We start from the raw sequence: 19,872 nt of genomic DNA, 5'->3' as shown, positions 1-19,872 counted from the left end.
GATTATCAATGTGGTTAGCTGGCAGCTGTAACCCACAGCCTGGGGAAAGGTCTCTTACTGGATGGCTCCTGGTTCTGGTTCTTAGCCCCCTGCACTGGGCTGGGTCCTCTGGTCAACCATGGGGTGGTGATGAGAGGAGTGGGCAAAGCTTGTCTCACTTTCCAGGCTACCTTAGAAATGAATGGGGTCTTCTTGATAACTTTGAGAGTTGTGGAATGTCCTCATTCTCGATTAATTTTCCATTTTATCTGCACACTAACTGGCACACCCCTTTTGTTTCTGACAATGTGTCTTTTTGATCTCTTAGTATCTCTTTGCTTCTCTGTGTCTCTGTGTGTCTTTGCCTGACTTTTTCTTTTTCCCATGATCTCTGTGTCTCTTTCTCCCTTTCCCACACTCTCCCCCCATCTCTCTCCCTTTTCTCTTTAGGTCAATTATATTGTTTTACTAAGGCCAAAGAATAAAGTTGTTGCCCCAGAGCAGGGCGTGGGGAAGGAGGCAGATGATAGCAGAGTTTGTCAAGGTTGTGTTGCTTTGAGAACAGGAGAGAATGTCAGAGCTTATAGAGAGCTTCTATTCTCTGGTGCAAACTCCCTGTTGTCTAAGGAAGAACTATCAAATGAAGAAATCTGCCTGAGAGACCACAATACAATAAACGCCAATAAAGCAGCAGAGTTGTTGGATTCTAACTGGAATAGTGGAGGGACCATTGGAAAGATAGTGCTCGATTACTTGGAAGCTTTTTTATAGCCACAGAATCCAAAACACGAGCCAGCCAACCAGTCTTCATAGAGGGAGACACTCTTCAGAGAGTCAATGTCATCTCTAAGGTTCCTATTCCCTTTCCTAACTAGATATTGCACCTTTGGGCCAAGCTTTGTTCTCCCATTGTCCTACCTGATGGACAGAAGCCTTGTCCTCAGTGAGTGACTATCCGGTCACAAAATTTAGGATCATAGACAGAACCCCTCAGCCTATGGATAGTGATGTCCTTGACTAGGAATGCCTGAGGCGCTCGGGCAGCTACATTCACTTATGTGGTGAGCCCCACAGACATTCCCCCTACCACCACCAGGACCAATGTGGTGCTTGGACCAGCCCTGCGGTTCTTATTATGATTGCAGGACTCACCACTACAAAACCATCAGGGAACTTTGAAGAACAATATTTATTACTCACAGGTCCCAAAGGGTACATGGCAGGCTGGAGGACCACACAGCAAGGTTGAGGGCAGAGAGAGGAGCAGAAAGTGTGAACCTGGGCTCTGTCTTTATTAACACCCAAGTCTGGGGTTCCATAGTTCACTCTATTAGATAATTTAAAGCATAAAAATGGGAATTAGAACATGGGAAGGTAGAAGCAGGACCACTCAAGTGTCAGTTATCTAGGTTACGCAGGGCTTTCTAAAAGGCAGCCGGGTTCTTTATCTAGTTATTTTGCTCACAGCTATGTCTTACAGCTGGCAATATGTTTACTAGAGGTGGGTGTCTTTGAAATGAATGCCTTGGCAATCAAAAGCTTACTTGCATAACAATAAAACATGTCAGACACTTATACTACACAATCCCATCCCACCAACTTCACAGTCTCATTAAGATCCCACAAAGAGACTAAGGAATAGAATTTCTAATGAACAACCAAGATGTGTTACGCAGCACTGCCCCTCTTATTCTACTACCTGCATTCTCCCAAACTTAGCCCAGGAGGGAATAAAAAGCTGAGATTCCTAGATGGAAGGACTCTGAGAGCCCATCAGGTCCCACCTCCTCAGCTTACAGGTAGGGATCATTAAGGCCCAGAAAAGTGGAAGATACTGACTCATTGTCACCCAGCAAGTGAGTGTTAGACATGACGTTAAGAGGGAGCTGCGTGTCTAAGCTCTTACCACAGGTGACCAGGGAATTTTCTAATATTGATGTGAATATAATATTTTACTATGGAGTTAAAGGTAGAGAGGAATAGTGGGTCCAAAGAGAATGAAGGTTATGTCCTTAGTGAGGGCAGGGTCTAAAGACCCACGGAGTCTGTAAGTGTCCAAATACTTCCCAGGGCCCCCAATCATGGTGAAATTGTCTCTGAATTTTCTTGAAAGTAAATGAAAACTCAGAATTTCTTTTTTTTCTTAGCAGAAAAAACAATTTTATTTCTATCAAATTAAGAAGTTTGAATAATCCTCAAGCAAGATAATCAAAGTAATCAATAATGCCATGAACAGTTCGAAGAGCATTTACAGATTAGGTTTAGACACTTTGAATTAAGCACATACACCCAAATCAAGAGGGCGATGGTTTTCACACTGACTCGGCATAAGCACATGACTTCTGGGAAAGTGGAGCTGACATTTCCCAGGACAGTAAACCAGAAACAAGTTGTCATGGGGTTAGAGAACTGATTTGAGCTTGAGAGGGATCACGGTGAAATGCCATTGGAACTCGACAGTTTCCCCCAGAGATCTGTTCATCTCCAAACCAAAAGTATATAAAAATCAACAGTACGAATTCTCCTGAAACTAGAAAAGCCCTCAAGCCCTGGCACCCTGGAGCTTACATAAAGACTGAGTTTTTGTTTTTCTTCCTTTTACTCTTCTCTAAGTTATATACAAACCAGTTTGTTCCTATTTAGTACATTTCTGTTTTTACAGCCAACGTTTAAAACAAAGAAAAGAAAGATCTAATGAAATGGAGTTAGACACACACTAACGCCGGGGAGAATCTCCTCCGTGCACTGCTCCTTTGAAAAATTTTACACAGAGAACCTTTTATTTCAAGAATGATGCCTCCTGGAGCAGCCTAATATTCACTAAGGAAGAAAGGACTATCTATGCCATACAAAAATTTTCTCCCTTTTGGAAATGTTTTATCATCTCTACCTCTTTCTCACTCTCTTTCTCACACACACACTGATTACGTTGGGGAATTTGTGGAAGCATACAGATAACAGCATTTGTTTTGGCCAGAATTGTGTGATTTGTTAAGGAAAGATACGGTATGGCATTTATAAATAATCATTATTATAATACATCGCAGCAGATGCAGGAAGCAGATTTTTCTTTGTAGTTGAAATACGGCTTCATGGTTTCCCAACACCTGGGTCTTGCACTCTTTTCCTCTGCAAACCAAACTGGCTGAGTTATATACAGAAAGAGATGAGAACTTATGACCAGACCACGCCACGTTTCTGTACTAATAGAAGTCTTCGTCACTGGGTTCTTCTTTCGAAAAACCAAATAGATAAGGAAGTTACTAAAAATGGAGGGGAAGAGAAAGAAAGCAATTCATACTGTGAAAATGACTGATTTATGAATTGTCTTCCTGGCAAAATTAACTGCAGCAAGAAAAGATGCTGTCTGTTAAATGAAAGCTAATAAATGAAATTCATCAGGTAGATACAGATGCCTCCTGAGATCCTGTAATGCGGCAGGGTTGAAGACACATGCCCTCTGCATATACAGGGTGCAACTACCACCAGGAAACCCATTTCCTGTCTCAGCACCAGAGCGTCAAAAGCAAAGATCCCAGGAGGGAGCAAACACACTGTTTCACCTATTAATAAGAATGGAGAGCCCTAACCAGTTTGGCTCAGTGGATAGAGCGTCGGCCTGCGGACTGAAGGGTCCCAGGTTCGATTCCGGTCAAGGGCATGTATCTTGGTTGCGGGCACATCCCCAGTAGGGGGTGCACAGGAGGCAGCTGATGATGGTTCTCTCTCATCAATGTTTCTAACTCTCTCTCCCTCTCCCTTCCTCTCTGTAAAAAAAAATCAATAAAAAATATTTTTAAAAAAAGAATGGAGAGCTCAAACTAAAGAAAGGTACCAACAGTCCCTTTTGAATTTCCTGATTAATCCCTGTAGGTACGTAAAAACACAAATTCACATAAATAGGATTATTTCAGCTCTGGCCAGTTTTGCTCAGTGGTTTGAGTGTCGGCCTATAGATCAAAGGGTCTAGGGTTTGATTCCCAATTAAGGCTTCGTGCCTCAGCTATGGGCTCAATCCAAGTCGGGTGCATTGGGAGGCAACCAATCAATGTGTCTCTGTCACATCAATGTTTCTCTCCCTCTCCTCCTTCCCCGCACTCTCTCTAAAAAAAAAAAAAAAAAAAAATCAATGGAAAAAATATCCTTGGGTGAGGATTAAAACACACACACACACACACACACACACACACACACACACACACACACAGGATTATTTCAGTTTTTAAATACAAGGAGGCAAGATAATTGAAATAATATCTATTAATTAGGGTAATTGTTGAGGAGTAAATTAGACAATGCACGAAGTACCAATAAACAGTAACTGCTAAGAATGCCTATTCTGTAACTCTGGGAAATTTGTGGTCTTGATGATCTGAGCAAAGACCTCCAGCAGGTTGGACTCTTTGGAATAGGAAAAAAATTAAGATTTTGTTTTCTCATAATTGCAAAGCTGTCGTACTTAGTCCAGGCACAGCCCGCGAAATGTGTTTCCTCAACTCCATTCCCTCTACTAACTCCTTATTATGAGCTTAGGTCACTCGCAGGAGAAAAACACTGTCAGCATCAACATTCAGCAATATTTTCAAAATACACTTTTTAAAATCTTAAATAAAAACAAAATTATTCTTTTAGTCCAGTAATTCCATATGGTCTTATTGCATCTATACATAACAGGATCTTTTCAAATTATGTAGGTGCTTGTTTTTCTTTTCTTTTCTTTTCTTTTCTTTTCTTTTCTTTTCTTTTCTTTTCTTTTCTTTTCTTTTCTTTTCTTTTCTCTTTTGTGGATTGCCAAAAGACTCTGTGGATTTTATGTTTTCACAAAAATGGAAGGAATGGTGTTCACTCATGAGAATCAGAGCAACAGTTGAAGTAGACCCTCCGCAGAGCTCAGTTCCTGGTGCGTGAACGATTCAGTATCATCCCCTAGTGCTCAGCTCTTAGAAAGAAATTTCAGAGGGACAAAAGCAGTAAGTATCTGTATTAATAGCCTAGGGAGGGAGGAAACAGAAGTGGGAAAAAAGCAGTCTGATAAAAAATATCGGAGCCCTAGCCGGTTTGGCTCAGTGGGTAGAACATTGGCCTGCAGACTGAAGGGTCCTGGTTTGATTCCGGTCAAGGGCATGTATCTTAGTTGCAGGTTCCCTGGCCCTGGTGGGGGTGCGTGCAGGAGGCAACCAATCAATGTGTCTCTCTCACATCGATGATTCTCTCTGTCTCTCCCTCTTCCTTCCACTCTCTCTAAAAATCAATGGAAAAATATCCTCAGGTGAGGATTAACCAAACAAATAAAAATAAAAATAAATAAAAAGCAGAAATCTTCCTTTCACTCCAGAATGTCTGAAAAGAAGAGATTCTGTGGAGCATGGATGTAGAAAAGAAGGTGTTACTCCTAAGAGAAAAAAAAAAATGAATTGTGGACACAGTCACTCAAAGTCATAGAATTGACCACTGAAAGCAATTGGCTTCAACCTCATTATCACCAGGGAACGTGGGACAAACCCCAGGCTACAGCCCTTGGCATTCTCAGGCCTACTGGTGCTATGGTTCAACAGCCTTTAGGGGGTGGGGAGACCCAGAGACCACCACCATCATGGCTACTATGACAACAGCATGACTGTCAGATCAGCTAGAGCTTGGGGTATACACGTTTGAAATGCAGCCTGTATTTACTTCCTTGTGAATGGCTTGACACATGTGCAGAGATATCTTCAACATGTGTAGGTGACCCTTCTTTTGAAAGGCAGTTAAGAGCCTCCTCATTAACTCTTCCTACTCATTAGTTTTCCTATCAGTTCACCATTTATACTGGAAGACACTGCAAGCCAGCTCAGCTAGCTTCTACCTGGGACACCGCACCAAAACTACACATATAATTGAAAGAACAACCACATCTTCCTGGTTCTTCTGCTGGGCAGGCTCAGTATGCTTCTTTGGACTGTATAGGTGTGATCTTGTTCAAGAAAAGCATGTAAACACAGACTAACAAAAGTCTCCATTCCAGAAAATTGGTGGAACACTCCTGGGCTCTTGTATGGTTTAATGACTGGCTTTGCCACATCCTTGTACTTTCTTAGCCTGGCAGCAACTGCTTCAGGTTTATCATCCTCCTGCTAGACCAATGGTTCACCAGTGATGTCCTCAATCCCATGTACCAGTTCCTAGAGCATGAAATGATTGAACATTGTCCTCTAGCGCTCAGCTCTTAGAAAGGAATTCCAGAAGGACAAAAGCAATAATATCTGTATTAATAGCCTAGGAAGGGGGAAAACAGATGTAAAAAAAATTTCTAATAAAAATAGTAGCAGCCAAATTCTTTCATTCCAGAATGTCTGAAAAGAAGAAATTCTATGAAACATGGGGTCAGGGCACATATAAGAATCATGTACAACTTAGTGAACCAACAAACTGATCTCTCTCTCTCTCTCTCTCTCTCTCAATCAATAAATAAATTTGTAAAAAGGAAAATATTTTTACTTACTATCTAGGCTTGAGGTTCCAGGCACTTCAGTCCACAACGTGAGCAGCACTTCTCTCCCAACTGGCAATCCTCATCTCTCTGGCACTTGGGTTTATCAATCTTTAGACATGTTGGGGGTTTTTGTGGGCAGGAACCTGTTTTGACTTTATGGGATACAACAAGATATTTAACCTTGAAATACTTCATGATAAAAAAAATAAAAATAGCCGAAACTGGTTTGGCTCAGTGGATAGAGCGTCGGCCTGCGGACTCAATGGTCCCAGGTTCGATTCCGGTCAAGGGAATGTACCTTGGTTGTGGGCACATCCCCAGTAGGGGGTGTGCAAGAGGCAGCTGATCAATGTTTCTCTCTCATCGATGTTTCTAACTCTCTATCCCTCTCTCTTCCTCTCTGTAAAAAATCAATAAAATATATTTAAAAAAATAAAATAAAAATATCACAGCTTTCTTAAAAATGTAAATGAAAATTTTTTAAAATCTTTTTTTAATTTTTATTTTTTTATTGATTAAGGTATTACATATGTGTCCTTTTCCCCCCATTGCCCACCCCACCCCACTCCCTCACCCCCCTGGTGTCTCTGTCCATTGGTTATGCTTATATGCATGCATACAAGTCCTTTGGTTGATCTCTCCCCCTTACCCCCACCCTCCCCTACCTTCCCTCTGAGGTTTGAGCATCTGATCAATGCTTCTCTGTCTCTAAATCTGTTTTTGTTCATCAGTTTATGTTGTTCATTATAATCCGCAAATGAGTGAGATCATGTGAAAAATATCACAGCTTTTATCTTTTATTATAATACTAGAGGCCCAGTGCATGATTGAATCATGCATGTGTAGGGTCCCCTACACGCTTTCGCTTTTGATCACGGGGGAGCTGGGTGCCTGTCCGCTGGTGCACCAGGCCTTTCAGAAGCTTCCGGTGTGGCGAAGGCTTCTGAAAGGCCTGGTGCCTGAGCGGACAGGCACCCAGCTCCCCCGCTTTTGATGGTCCGCGGTGGGACGTGAGCTCACTGCCCCAGAGGCCCCTTCTGTGCCGCAGCAGAGCCATGGCACAGACGCTGAGCTTGAGCTGCCACTGGCAACGCGAGCTCAGCGTCCCACCCAGTCGGCCACCCCGGCCACCCCGAGTCCCGCCCCACCCCCGCACCTCCTGGCCAATCGCGGACATAGCAAAGGTATGGTCAATTTGCATATTTGTCTATTATTAGGTAGGATCAGCATGTAACTATAATATTTCACATTATCCTGGATTAACCATAATGTGCTAATAATTATAAAATTGAAAAATCATTAAAAAGTAAATACTTGATCATAGTTTGAGACAAATTTGGGGTATCTTGGGAACCCTAAACAGGATTTTCTTCTGATTAAGCCTCTTATCTTTCTCCCTAGCACAAGAAGAGAGTGAAGGGTAAATGAGTTTTCATGGGGAAAATAGGGAGTGATAACATATATGATTGACTTTGAAGAATAGCATAATAGTCTCCTGAGATCAGGAGGGCAACATGAGAGCATTGTTTGGGCATTAAAGGGGGAAAGGTTCTCAAGAGAACTCTAAGGTTAACCTAAGACACAGCATGGCATCCTCAGCTCGTATACTTTGGGAGACATACCCAGTCCTCACCTGTCCAGGCGACGGAACAAACAAAGCCACACATGGATTCACAACATTTTTCATTAAGAGCGCAATCATGGTCACTCTTACACGAAGTTGAACATTGCATACGGTCCTTGGAAGGAAAGAGTGGGCACTGTCCTGTCTTGACTAAAACAAGAGCAAATATGAGCTCCTTAAAACCCCACCCCATTGCCCACCCCCTCAAGCAACTTTTCCTTCTCTTCAAAACTAGTATCTCTGTGACTTGGTTCATTCTGCCTACGTCTAATGGGCTGTGGAGGAATGAAATGCCTCACATTTTATGGGATGCAATAGAAAAAGAGTTAGGGTTGGTGTTTAAAGCCCCAAGGTAAAGCCCCAGTCCTGCCACTTAATGAGTGACTTCAGTTTCTCCTATACCAGTAAAATAGAAGTAGTTATGTGAGATCTACACAAATCAATGTAAGCCATTTTCGGGGATTTGGTTTTACTTTGAATGAGGAGTGACAGGATCTGACTCCCATTTTGAAAGGATCGTTGTGGCTATTGTGTTGATAATAGATTGTTAAAGGGGAGGGATAGAAGCATGGAGACTGTGAGTAGGCTGAAGCCATATCCAGGTGAGAAGATGACACCTCCTACCAGGGTAACAGCTGTGGAGGAGGAAGAAGCAGTCAGATCCTGGATCTATTTTCCCAACTCAATGGATGTTGATTGAGAAAGAAAGATATCATGGGTGATTGAGGAGTTTAGTGGTGGTGTTTTGTTTTGTTTTGTTTTACAACTAAGATGGGGAGATCTATGGATATAGCAGGTTTGAGATGGGAGAGTTAAGGTATTCAATTTTAGACAAGTTAAATGTGAGGCATTTGTGAGATCCAGATAACCTCAAAGTCTGAGCCTGTAGCAGCATGGGTTTTCTGTTTCTAGTTAGAGTAGGCCCTCAGATTGCCAAGGATATGAGTCTTACCAGTTAATGAGCAAGCCTTCATGCAGTCTTCCTTGCTGAGGAAGTTGTTGGTATTCCCATCACAGCCTCCATACTTAAAAGGTTTGCATAAAAAATGTTTTAAATCATAATACCAGCGCCTATTGAAACGCATACAGTTTCCTGAATCTAATGATAGCATGCAGGGTTCTGAGGGCAAGAAGCAAAGAGGGAAGAACATAAAAGGTAGCAAAAGCGGGAAGGGGTCAGGCCTTCAGCATTTTTATAGTTCATGGTGTTACCATTCAAGTCATAGAAAGAGCCATGGTCAACAAAAGTTCTAGTCTTCGCTCTACTACAAATGCTCTGTAGTGAATAGCATCTCTGAGCATCATTTCTACTTTGCAAAGGATATCATGAAGAGTACATGGGAATGCTTTGGAACTGATCTTTCTACTTCTCTGAGCTTTGGGAGGGCAAGACTCATTCAACAACTATATCCAACGTACCCAAGACAGTGCCTGACACATAGGAGCATTAAAATACTGAGAAAGGGAAAAAAAAGCACCCCCTCATGACTGAAAACTTACCTGATGCTCACAGCTAAGTCATGTTGTTTCTCTGTAGGACATAAAGAATCTCACAGAATATCCACATCAATCAAGGTCACTCTGAGACCAGTGTAAATTGAACCAAAATATAAAAATCACTGTGAAACCCACAAAACAACAAGCACCTTTGAGTGATTTATGTTTCCCTACTGACTACACTCTATCCTCATTCTAGCCTGTCCTCTCTGTAGATAAGATTCACCGAGAATTGCCCCACTTTCTGATAGCATCCAATCTAGAGCCAACCCCCACTGCCTTAGACTATCCCTGAAATCACCCTATCAAAGCCTCAATCCTACAATTCTTTCTAACAGCTTCTTAGTGGGATGCCTCAGGTTGTCTATGGTGAACATTCTCCCTGACTACAATGAGTAATAAACCCAACTTGTTCAATTACAGGTGTGTTCTGGTGGACTTTGGCCAAAAGACATTGACAATAGATATTTGTTGAGTGGATTTTTATAAAACGCAGAGTTCCCTATTGTTAGATGCTCAATAGCTTGAGTTACCAGAAAACTTCCTTGGAGGCCAAAGAGTCCAACAACAACACCAGCGTCTAAGCTGACTGAGGTTTATATTTGGGACTGTGCAAACAATAGTCTCTTGACACACAGTGAGCATGCACTTGGAAGTTGGGAGTCTAATTAGAGAAGACGCAAAACACGAACCCTGGCCCCTTTATCCTGCCATCCTAGGGAGTGTTCAGCCAGTTCTGGACCAGTAAGAAGTAAGGTGCCTCAAATGGCACCTCTGCCTTCATTGTGGAAGCCACTACCTTCATATGGATCCATGCACCTCTTCCCACAGGCAAATTGGCAGCACTTCAAGTGTTCATCACAGCCATAATCCTCTTCACACAAGTTCAGAATTTTAGTCTGACACTTGAGTCTCTCACTGGGGCACATTCCTGGTTTCTCTGCAAGAAAGGTATGTCTGAATTCACAAACAACCCTTGAGAGTTTCAGCTCTTCTGCTGTGGCAACGGTGAATAGTGAAACTCTCTGTCCTGTCCTCTGCCTTTAATCTTCAGTCCTTGCTTGAGTGTATTTATGGACTGGGTCTGCCTCTCACCACTCTCAGCCCATTTAGATAGATCTGAATTAGAAATGTGTGCCCATGTAGAACTAAAGGGGAAGCTTCTTGGATTCCAGGGCAGAGGGTTAAATGGGAACCAAGATCTTTGCCTTAAATTCAGGAGCTCTCTCCTCGCAAAACTTAATATTTTAATGCCTAATTCCTGTCTCTAGTATCTTAGTTGACAAGGGGAATTAATTAGTGGGGAGTAGTAGAAATATGGCAATAGGAGTCAGGAGGCCTGATTTTAGCCCCTAACTCCCTGTAAGTTCAAGACCAACCTGAGTTCCACTATACGATTCACAGTTCCCTGTAAGGGGGAAGGAAATGTCGGAGTGGAGGAAGCACTGTAAGCAAGACAGATCTGGCCTGGGAGTTTGACTCGACACAACCAACTAAATAATCTTGAAGAAAATGTCTTCCTTTGTCTGTGTTATAATGTCCTCATCTGTAAAATGAGAATTACAATATCTACCTTATAGGCTGCTTAAAAAAATGAAGCGGGATGATGCCTATAATGTACTTACCACAGTGCCTGGCACATAGTAAGCGCTTGGCACATATGGGTTTACTTCCTTTCTATTTAGGGCTAGATATGGCTTCCTTATTTCAGCTCTTGTATGAGGCAGAATTCCAAAGTTGCACCTACAAGATTCGGATCCTCTAGTTATTGGATTAAACACCCATTTAGACACTGCTGTGAAGGAATTTTGTAAAGGGAATTAAAGTCTCAAGTCAGTTGACCTTACGATACATCGATTATTTAAGTGGGCCTGATTCAATTTCTTGAGTCCTTAAAAAGAAGAGGTTTCCCCCTTCCCCCATAATTAGTAGAGAAAAAGAGGCCAGAACGATCTAAACTATAACAGAAATCCATTATGCTATTCATAGCTTTGAAGCTGGAGGAGGCTAAGTGCCAAGGAATGAGGGTGGACTCTAGAAGATGACAGCCAGTAAGAAAACCTCAGTTCTGCAATTGCAAGAAAATGATTCTGCTAACATCCAGCGAGCTTGGGAGAGTCCCAGAAGACAACAGCAGCCTTGGCTGACACCTTGATTTCAGCCTGGTCAGAACCTGAGCAGAGGATCCTCGTTCCTCCTACAGGTAATTGGTTACGCAGCAACAATGTTTAATTTTGCTTCATGCTCAGCACTTCTCCAGTGGAACCTGACCAGAGAGGCATGATCCTTTTAAACAATACTGAGTCTTGGAACTATAGATGTTTAGAATTACAAACACCATGATAATCATTAGCATCAACCTTCTAATTTCATAGGCTTAAAAACAATAAGGTCAGAGTAGATAACAGTGAATTAGAGGGAGGTCTGGGACTTCTAATCCATGGCTCACTGCAGAGGTTCCCACATCTCCCATGAGGACTGGCCACTGAGACTTATAATATTTTCCAACTATATTTCTTACCCTTCATTCCACCCTTAATATTCCTCCAAGGATAGCCTCAAGCTAAGAAGAGCATATGGTTCCCAACCTGCAGTGTACATCAACTCATCTGTGCATCATTTAGCAAATATAGACCATGAACTGAATCAGAATGTCTAGAAAGTGAGGCCCAGGGACTCAGATTTTTTCAAGTTCCTAGGTGACCCTGAAGCAGCCAGCTGGGCACCATGATGTAGGCTACTAATTGGGAACCAGTGCTCTAGGTTTGGGCACAGAGCTAAGCACATCACACAGAACACCTCCAAAGAGGTAAAGATGCATAAAAACCTTGGGATTATGAAGACAAACCCCTCTCACTAGTGCTGACTCCAGCCAGTTCTTCCTGCTCCCTGTTTTGGGGGCCATTTAAACCTTTGTTGGGGTTTCAGTCATGGTAGCCTCTTACCCCACTTTCAGCTTGAACTCTCACTTACAATCCTCCTTCCTCCCTGTCAGCCCTTCTCAGCCACTTACCTTGTGTGTACAGTTTCCTTTGTGATACACCCCCCAGGGGTTCCTCTGCTGTTACTGGGAATGGTCCCCAGAGTTCTGGTCTCAGCCCTCTCCTGTCATTACTTGACACGTACTTCCCAGATGACCACATCCATTCCCGTGACAATCCCAACTGTGATTCCCTTAGCTCCCCCATCCTCTCCTCTCTTCCAGGCTAAGACACTTATATCCAACTGCCTGGGACAATGGCCTTTGAGCATCTCATAAGCACCTCTGTTGCAAGATGTTTAAAAACAGCCAGTGTCTCCCGGGGCCAAAACAGTGCCTCTGTCTGTTCCCATTTTGACATTTGGCAGCAATAGTCCCCATGAAATAAGCTCCTCCCTTTCCATCAGCCTAGCATCCTCTCAGTCATGGCCTTGGGTCGATTCAGTCTCCTAACTCTCCAGCCCCCTCTCTTCTCCCTCTTTACTACGACTTCTTCTGATCTTTCTTAACTATCCCAACAGCCTCCTCACTGGTCCTCTGCCCTCAGGCTCCTGTCTAGTCACTGATTAATTTTTTAAAATTAAACTTGGGAAAAAAAAAACACATATCAGGAAAAATCAGGGAAATAATTTTCAGGGAGCAGGTGAGGGAAGGATCTGAAGGGCCCGGAGTGGGTGAGTAGGGCTTGTTCTCTGAAACCACAGTGGAAGTGGCTTCATCCAACACAAGTCCTTGCCTCACGGCTAACCCTCAGTCCCTAAGGATGCCTGCTAAGGACGAGCGGCGGCCACTTTTCTGAACCCACCTCTGACTCTTTGGCGTGGCGCCGCAGATGTCAACTCCAGCGAGAGGGAGAGAAGCAGCAGGAGCGCTCTGCTCCTCGTGGAGACGGTGGCGGTGTGGCGAGGAGGGGGCCTGTGCGGGATGAGAAGAGGGGCAGGGGCTAGGCACAAGCCAGAGAGAGGCACAAAGCACATGCGGATGAACCTTAGAAATAATCCACCAATTCCCTGCCCATCAGCAGATGACTGGATCAGAAAACTACGGTACATCTACACAATGGAATACTATGCTGCCATAAAAAAGAAGGAATTCTTACCATTTGCAGCAACCTGGATGGAATTGGAGAACATTATGTTAAGTGAAATAAGCCAGTCAATGAAAGAAAAATACCACATGATCTCACTCATTTATGGATAATAAAGAACATTATAAACTTGAACAAAAAGATAGATACAGAGGCAGTAAAGCATCAAACAGTCTGTCAAATTACAGCAGGAAGGTTAGGGAGAGGTGGGGGAGATAAGAGATCAATCAAAGGACTTGTATGCATGCATATAAGCATAACCAATGGACGCAAAACTCTGGGGGGTGAGGGCATAGATGGGAGTGGGGTGGGGCGGGGCAATGGTAAGATATGTACACATATAATACCTTAATAAAAAAAATTGGAAAAAAAAAAGAAAGAATCCACCAATTCCCTTCGTTTACAGATTAAAAAACCGAGAATCCTAATGGAGAAGGGGCTTGTCCCTGGCCACATGGCAAGTAGGACAGGACCTTCAGTCCCAGGACCCTCCCCATAGTCCCACACTGTGCCATGGTACTGTGTGTGATCTACCCAGACACTCGCCCATTGTCTCGCTCTGGGTGAGAGGCCACATGTGAATGATCCCAGGGATTCATCTGGAGCAGTTGCAAGGCTAGTTTGCCCACAGTCACTCCTAGGGCAATCCCAGGCACCAGGGAGCACTTTTCTTTGTACCACTCATGACAAGAAACTGAGATTTTCAGGAGAGCCTGGGCATATGGCACTCAGTCTTAGGAGAAAAATGACTCCAGAGGACCTGGGGGTAACAAAAGGATCTCTTTTGTTCCTTCTGGTGTTATCCAAGCCTGGGAACTTGTGATCAGACAAGCACATGAACAGATGATCTTCCCCCACTCACTCACACATCTCCATTTTCTAGGTCTCTTCCTGGCCCTTAGTATTTTTAAAATTGTATGATGGGAAGAACTGCTAATGCCTTACTGTATTAGCTCTCTTGGAGTAAATGTATTTCAAAAACAGCAAGAGAGACAAAGGGAGGGAAGAAGAAGGAAGGGAAGGGGGAGAGGGGTAGAATCTTTGCCAGATATCCTAAGTGGCTGCCTAATAATCAAGACCTGTGACAATGTTTTTGTTGTTATTATTTTTCAGAATTAGAATCTAGTATCCTTCCCAAAATTTTACAACAGAGCCTGGACTGCTCAGTATTGGGAATATGGCCCAAGACACAGTTGGTCCTGGCTTGGTCATTTATAGCTGTAGCTGTATGTTGGGTCCTCAGTTTCCTCACATAGAAAATGGAAGTAATACCATCTGCCTAGCAGCTCTGTTGTCGATGTGAGGAGTGGGTGAGATAGTGTGAAGAGTATTCATGAAGGGGTATGGAATGATCAAAACTTAGTGTTTGGACTTGGACCTGAGTTCACATCCTGAATCCCCCTCTTACCAGCTATGTGGTCTCAGCTCAGTCACTTATCCTCGCTGAGCCTCATTTTTCAAAGAGGGAATAGTAATAATACCTACTTCATAGACATGATAATTAATTGAACTATTGTGTAAAGCATGGTGTGGCTCAGTGGTCTCAGTTCGATTCCTGGTCAGGGCACATGCCCAGGTTTCAGGGGGCAGTCAATCCGTGATTCTCTCTCATCACTGATGTCTCTCTCTCTCTCTCCCTCTCCCTTCCTCTCACTGAAATCAATAAAATTATTTAAAAAAAGAAAATCACTTGTGATTTGTGATCAGTATTCTAACTATTAGAAAACAAATTATTTTTTAAGTATAAGGTTTTCCATTGTATGCCTTTATAAAAATTAAAAGAGGCATTAATCAAATTGATTAATATTTAAATTAGATATTTAAAATACTTTTTATTATAGAGCATTATGAGATTTTTGGCAACTTACTAGAAGTTAAAAGAACCAAGTGACATACCAATAATGAAATTTTATTCCCATGCACTTACATATCATTGAGATATACATTCATTACCTATAGAATTTTATTTATCAATAAAATTTTGTGTATTTTTTATATATTCATTATTATTATGGTATTTAAATAACAAATGGAACAAAAAATAAAACCATAAGAAAAAAAATTTATTCCTAGAGTCTTATGGTCCCAGTAGATGTAAACATTAAAGTGTAACTTATATGCATGTTTTTGTTGCATAAAAGTATGAAAAGTCATGAATAAAAAAGTTTTGAGCATAAGATTATATTCCATTAGATGAAAGGTCTAAACAAGAGGAATGGAAATAGGAGTTCAAGGAGAAGAAAACGTGTTTTAAAATTTCCAACTATGAAGGTGGTTTTTATCTATAGGTATATACTGTTTATCAGTGCAGCAGTCTTTATTTGGGCACTCATCATGCCATGAACTCATAGGGAGTGGGCTCCAGCCACTCAGGCCCCTTCCCATTGGTTCTCACAAATTGTGCTTGTCTGAGTGGAGCCAGCTGGTGCTTCAGCTGAACGTAGGTATCTTTCTCTTTGGCTTCCTTTTTTCCCCTGATAATTTTTCTTCACACTCTACCTTTCCCCATGTGGCAGAGGTTGTTCTTTGCAATAAATCGAGGAGAATTTTGCAACTGACAGATCTACAGATGTCCAGGAGCTGGGGGAACAGTGTGAATGTCCAGGTTAACAACCTTTGAAAACTACAGGTAAGGCTCCATCATGATCCCCTATTGCTCCCCCACTGGGAACACACCCTGCCTCAAAGTCCTGTTTTGTTTCCATGCATGAAAGCTCCTTGTTCACATCTTCCTCATCCCAGTAGCATGGTGGGTTCTGCTGCATGGCTACTCAACCACGAATGTGCCTTTAGCCTCAGCCACTAGGCAGGAGACCTTGAGGAGGATAATTAGCTCTGTATGTCTCTTTACTAAACCTTGCCTTAAACTCAGACAGAGTAAGTAGCTGCCTCCCCCAAAGACATAACCTTCTAAATAACTCCTACTCAGTGATCTACATTCTGATGCTGAGGAAGGGCAGTCTCTAAGTGCAGAGCATGGTACATCTCCATTGTGTGTTGTTTAAATGTCTTAAATCTTTCTAATTTTTGTTCTCTTTGACTAATCAATAATTGAGAAAAGTGTATTGAGGGCTCTTCACACAGCCATGGATCTTTCAGTTTATGCCTGTAATTCCATTGATGTTTGCTTATTATATCCTGATTCTATTGATTTAGGTAAATATGAATGAATTCCTGGTGGGTTGAATTTTTTTTTATCAGTATATAGTGATCAAATATACCAAGCACTGGGACAGCTAACAATGAAGGAAGGAGGAGGTATCTTCTTATAGGAGGCACTGCTCTGTAAGATTGGAAAAAGCACAGAATTGAGGCTTTTTCTCTGGGAAGGAAGGGAAGAAGTGAAAGGGGTCTAGTCCCCATCTTTATCATGTAGTTTCTGCAGAGCTGGTCTCTATCTTGCTTTAGATCAAGTACTACTGACCAGTAAAGGTCTCTCTCAGTCAAAACCAGTTCATAAAGGCTGGGAGAGGCAGCCACTTCTTCAAATGTGCAGACAAGAAAATAAACTTGCAGGAACATGGAAAATCAAGAAAACATGACACATCCAAAGGAAGAAAACAAATTTTCAGTAACCAACCTAAAAGAAATGGAGGTCTTTAAATTGGCTAACAAAAATGTCAAAATAATTATTTTTTAAAGCTTAGTTATAAGAGAACGCAGATTCACAACCAAATGAAAATGTTCTTAAATGACATATGAACAAAATGATATCATCAAAGAAATAGAAATGATTAAAAAAGAACAAAACAAAAAACTGCAGATGAAGAATACAATAAATAAACTGAAAAATTCACTAGAGGGGGTTCAAAAACAGACTTGGTCAAGCAGAAAAAAGATTGGTAGACTTAAAGACAGGTCATTTTAATTACCTGATAAAAACTGAATTTACCCTAGCCAGTTTGGCTCAGTGGACAGAGTGTCAGCCTGTGGAATGAAGGGTCCTGGGTTCGATTCCAGTCAAGGGCACATGCCTGAGTTGTGGGCTCGGTCCCCAGTAGGGGGCCTGCAGGAGGCAGCTGATCAATGATTCTCTTCTCATTGATGTTTCTATCTCTCTCTCCCTCTCCCTTCCTCTCTGAAATCAATAAAAAAAATTTTTTTATAAAACTGAATTTAACAGCACATTCAAAGAATTATACAACATGACTAAGTGGAATTTATCCTTAGGATGCAAGGAGGCAACATCTACAAATCAATCAATGTGATTGACCACATTAACAGAATAAAGGATAAAAATCGTATGACCATCTCAATAGATACAGAAAAAACATGTAAGAAATTCATCATCCTTTCATGATTAATTTCTCGACAGTAAAGGTCATATTTGACAAGCCCACAGCTAATATAATACATAGTTAATATCATACTGAAAGCTTTTCCTCTAAGTTCAGGAACAAAACAAGGATGCCCACTCTTGCCACTTCTATTCAACACAGTACTGGAAGTCCTAGCCAGAAAATTACACAAGAAAAATAAAGAAAAGAACTGATATCCAAATTAGAATGGAAGAAGTTAAATTGTGTTTGCAGATGACATGATAATCTATTTATATAAAACCCTAATATGCAAATCTACCAAACAGTGAACAATTGGTCGCTATGACATGCACTGACCACCAGGGAACAGATGCTCAACGCAGGAGCTGCTCCCAGCCCGCAAGCCCCAACCAGCGGTGGCGGCGGGGGACGGGACTTGTGAGTGTGTGGCGCCAGGCCAAGGCGGGTGCGAGTGGGGGGGCCCGATCACCCTGCCAGTCCCCCCACAGATCGGCCCGGATCGCCGACCAGGCCTAGGGACCCTACCCATGCACAAATTTTGTGCACCGGGCCTCTTGTCTATATATATAAAAGCCTAATATGCTAAGTGTCCTACTGTTCTACTGTTTGACCGGTAGCTATGACATGCACTGACCACCAGGGGGAAGACGCTCAATGCACAGGCACAGAAACATGGAACAGAATGATGACTCCCAGAGGGAAGAGGGGTGCGGGGAAGGCGGGAAGAGATTAACCAAAGATCTTATATGCATACTAGATGTCTGTTGCATGGATTCATGCACTGGTGGGGTCCCTTGGCCTGGCCTGTGCCTTCTCGCAATCCGGGACCCCTTGGGGGATGTTGGACTACCAATTTTGACCAGATCCCCACAGGCCAGGCTAAGGAACCCCACCAGTGCATGAATCCGTGCATCGAGCCTCTAGCATATATAGAAAACCCCAAAATTCAGTTAAGTTGCAAAATACAAAATCAACCAACAAAAAATCAATTCTGTTTTTATACACTAACAACAAACTATCAAAAAAAGAAATTGAGAAAACAAAATTATTTCTAATAGAATCAAAATCAATAAAATACTTAGAAATAAATTTAAACAAGGAATGAAAGATCTGTACACTGAAAACTATAAAACAGTGATGAGAGAAATGAGAGAAGACACACAAAATGGAATGATACCTCACATTCATAGGTTGGAAGAGTTAATATTGTTTAAATATCTATGCTACCCAACATGATATAGATTCAATGAAATCCCTATCAAAATTCCAAAGACATTTCTCACAGAAATAGAAAAAAACACACACGTAAAATTCATGTGGAACCACATAAGACCCCAAATAGCCAAAGCAATTTTCAGCAAAAATAACAAACTAGAAGAACCACACTTCCTGATTTCAAAATATATTACAAAGCTATAGTAATCAAAACAGTATGGTATTTTTTAAAAAACACATTATGGTATTGACAAACACAAAACACACACACATATAAACCAATGGAACACAATAGAAAGCCCCAAATTAAATCCACACATTTATAGTAAATGATTTTTGACAAGAACACAGAAGGTGGAAAGTATAGTCTCTTCAGTAAATGGCATTGGGAAAACTAGATATCCATGTTCAGAAAAATGAAATTGGGCCACAATAAATGCAAAAATTAACTCAAAGTCCTCTAAAGCCTTAAATGTAATACCTGAAACTTTAAAATTACTAGAAGAAAATATATAGGTAAATGCTTCTTGGCATTGGTCTAGGCAATTATTTTTTTGGATCTGACCCAAAAGCAGGCAACAAAAGCAAAAATAGACAGGATTGCAAACAAAAAACCTTCTGCACAGCAAAGGAAACAAACAACAAGAGACAACCTACAGAATGAGATAAAATACTTATGAATTGCATATCTAATAAGGTGTTAATATCCAAAATATATAAAGAACTCAAAGAATTCAA

At 41.7% G+C, this 19,872-nt stretch overlaps 1 protein-coding gene across 1 annotated transcript; it reads right to left on the bottom strand.

Moving 5' to 3' along the window:
- Nucleotides 1-6,463: 6,463 nt before the first annotated feature.
- LOC307106754 (WAP four-disulfide core domain protein 8-like) lies at nucleotides 6,464-16,404 on the bottom strand (the record flags this gene model as incomplete). The annotated part of the gene is made up of 4 exons (XM_079783434.1): nucleotides 6,464-6,603; nucleotides 8,085-8,225; nucleotides 13,358-13,467; nucleotides 16,316-16,404. 4 exons carry the CDS (start codon nucleotides 16,402-16,404, stop codon nucleotides 6,464-6,466), a joined length of 480 nt encoding a protein of 159 aa, XP_079639560.1.
- Between the last annotated feature and the right edge of the window lie 3,468 nt (nucleotides 16,405-19,872).

The sequence above is a fragment of the Cnephaeus nilssonii genome (genome assembly GCF_951640355.1).
Source record: "Cnephaeus nilssonii genome assembly, chromosome: 11".
Taxonomy (NCBI): Eukaryota; Metazoa; Chordata; class Mammalia; order Chiroptera; family Vespertilionidae; genus Cnephaeus; species Cnephaeus nilssonii.
This window is presented reverse-complemented; position numbering and strand designations above follow the sequence as displayed.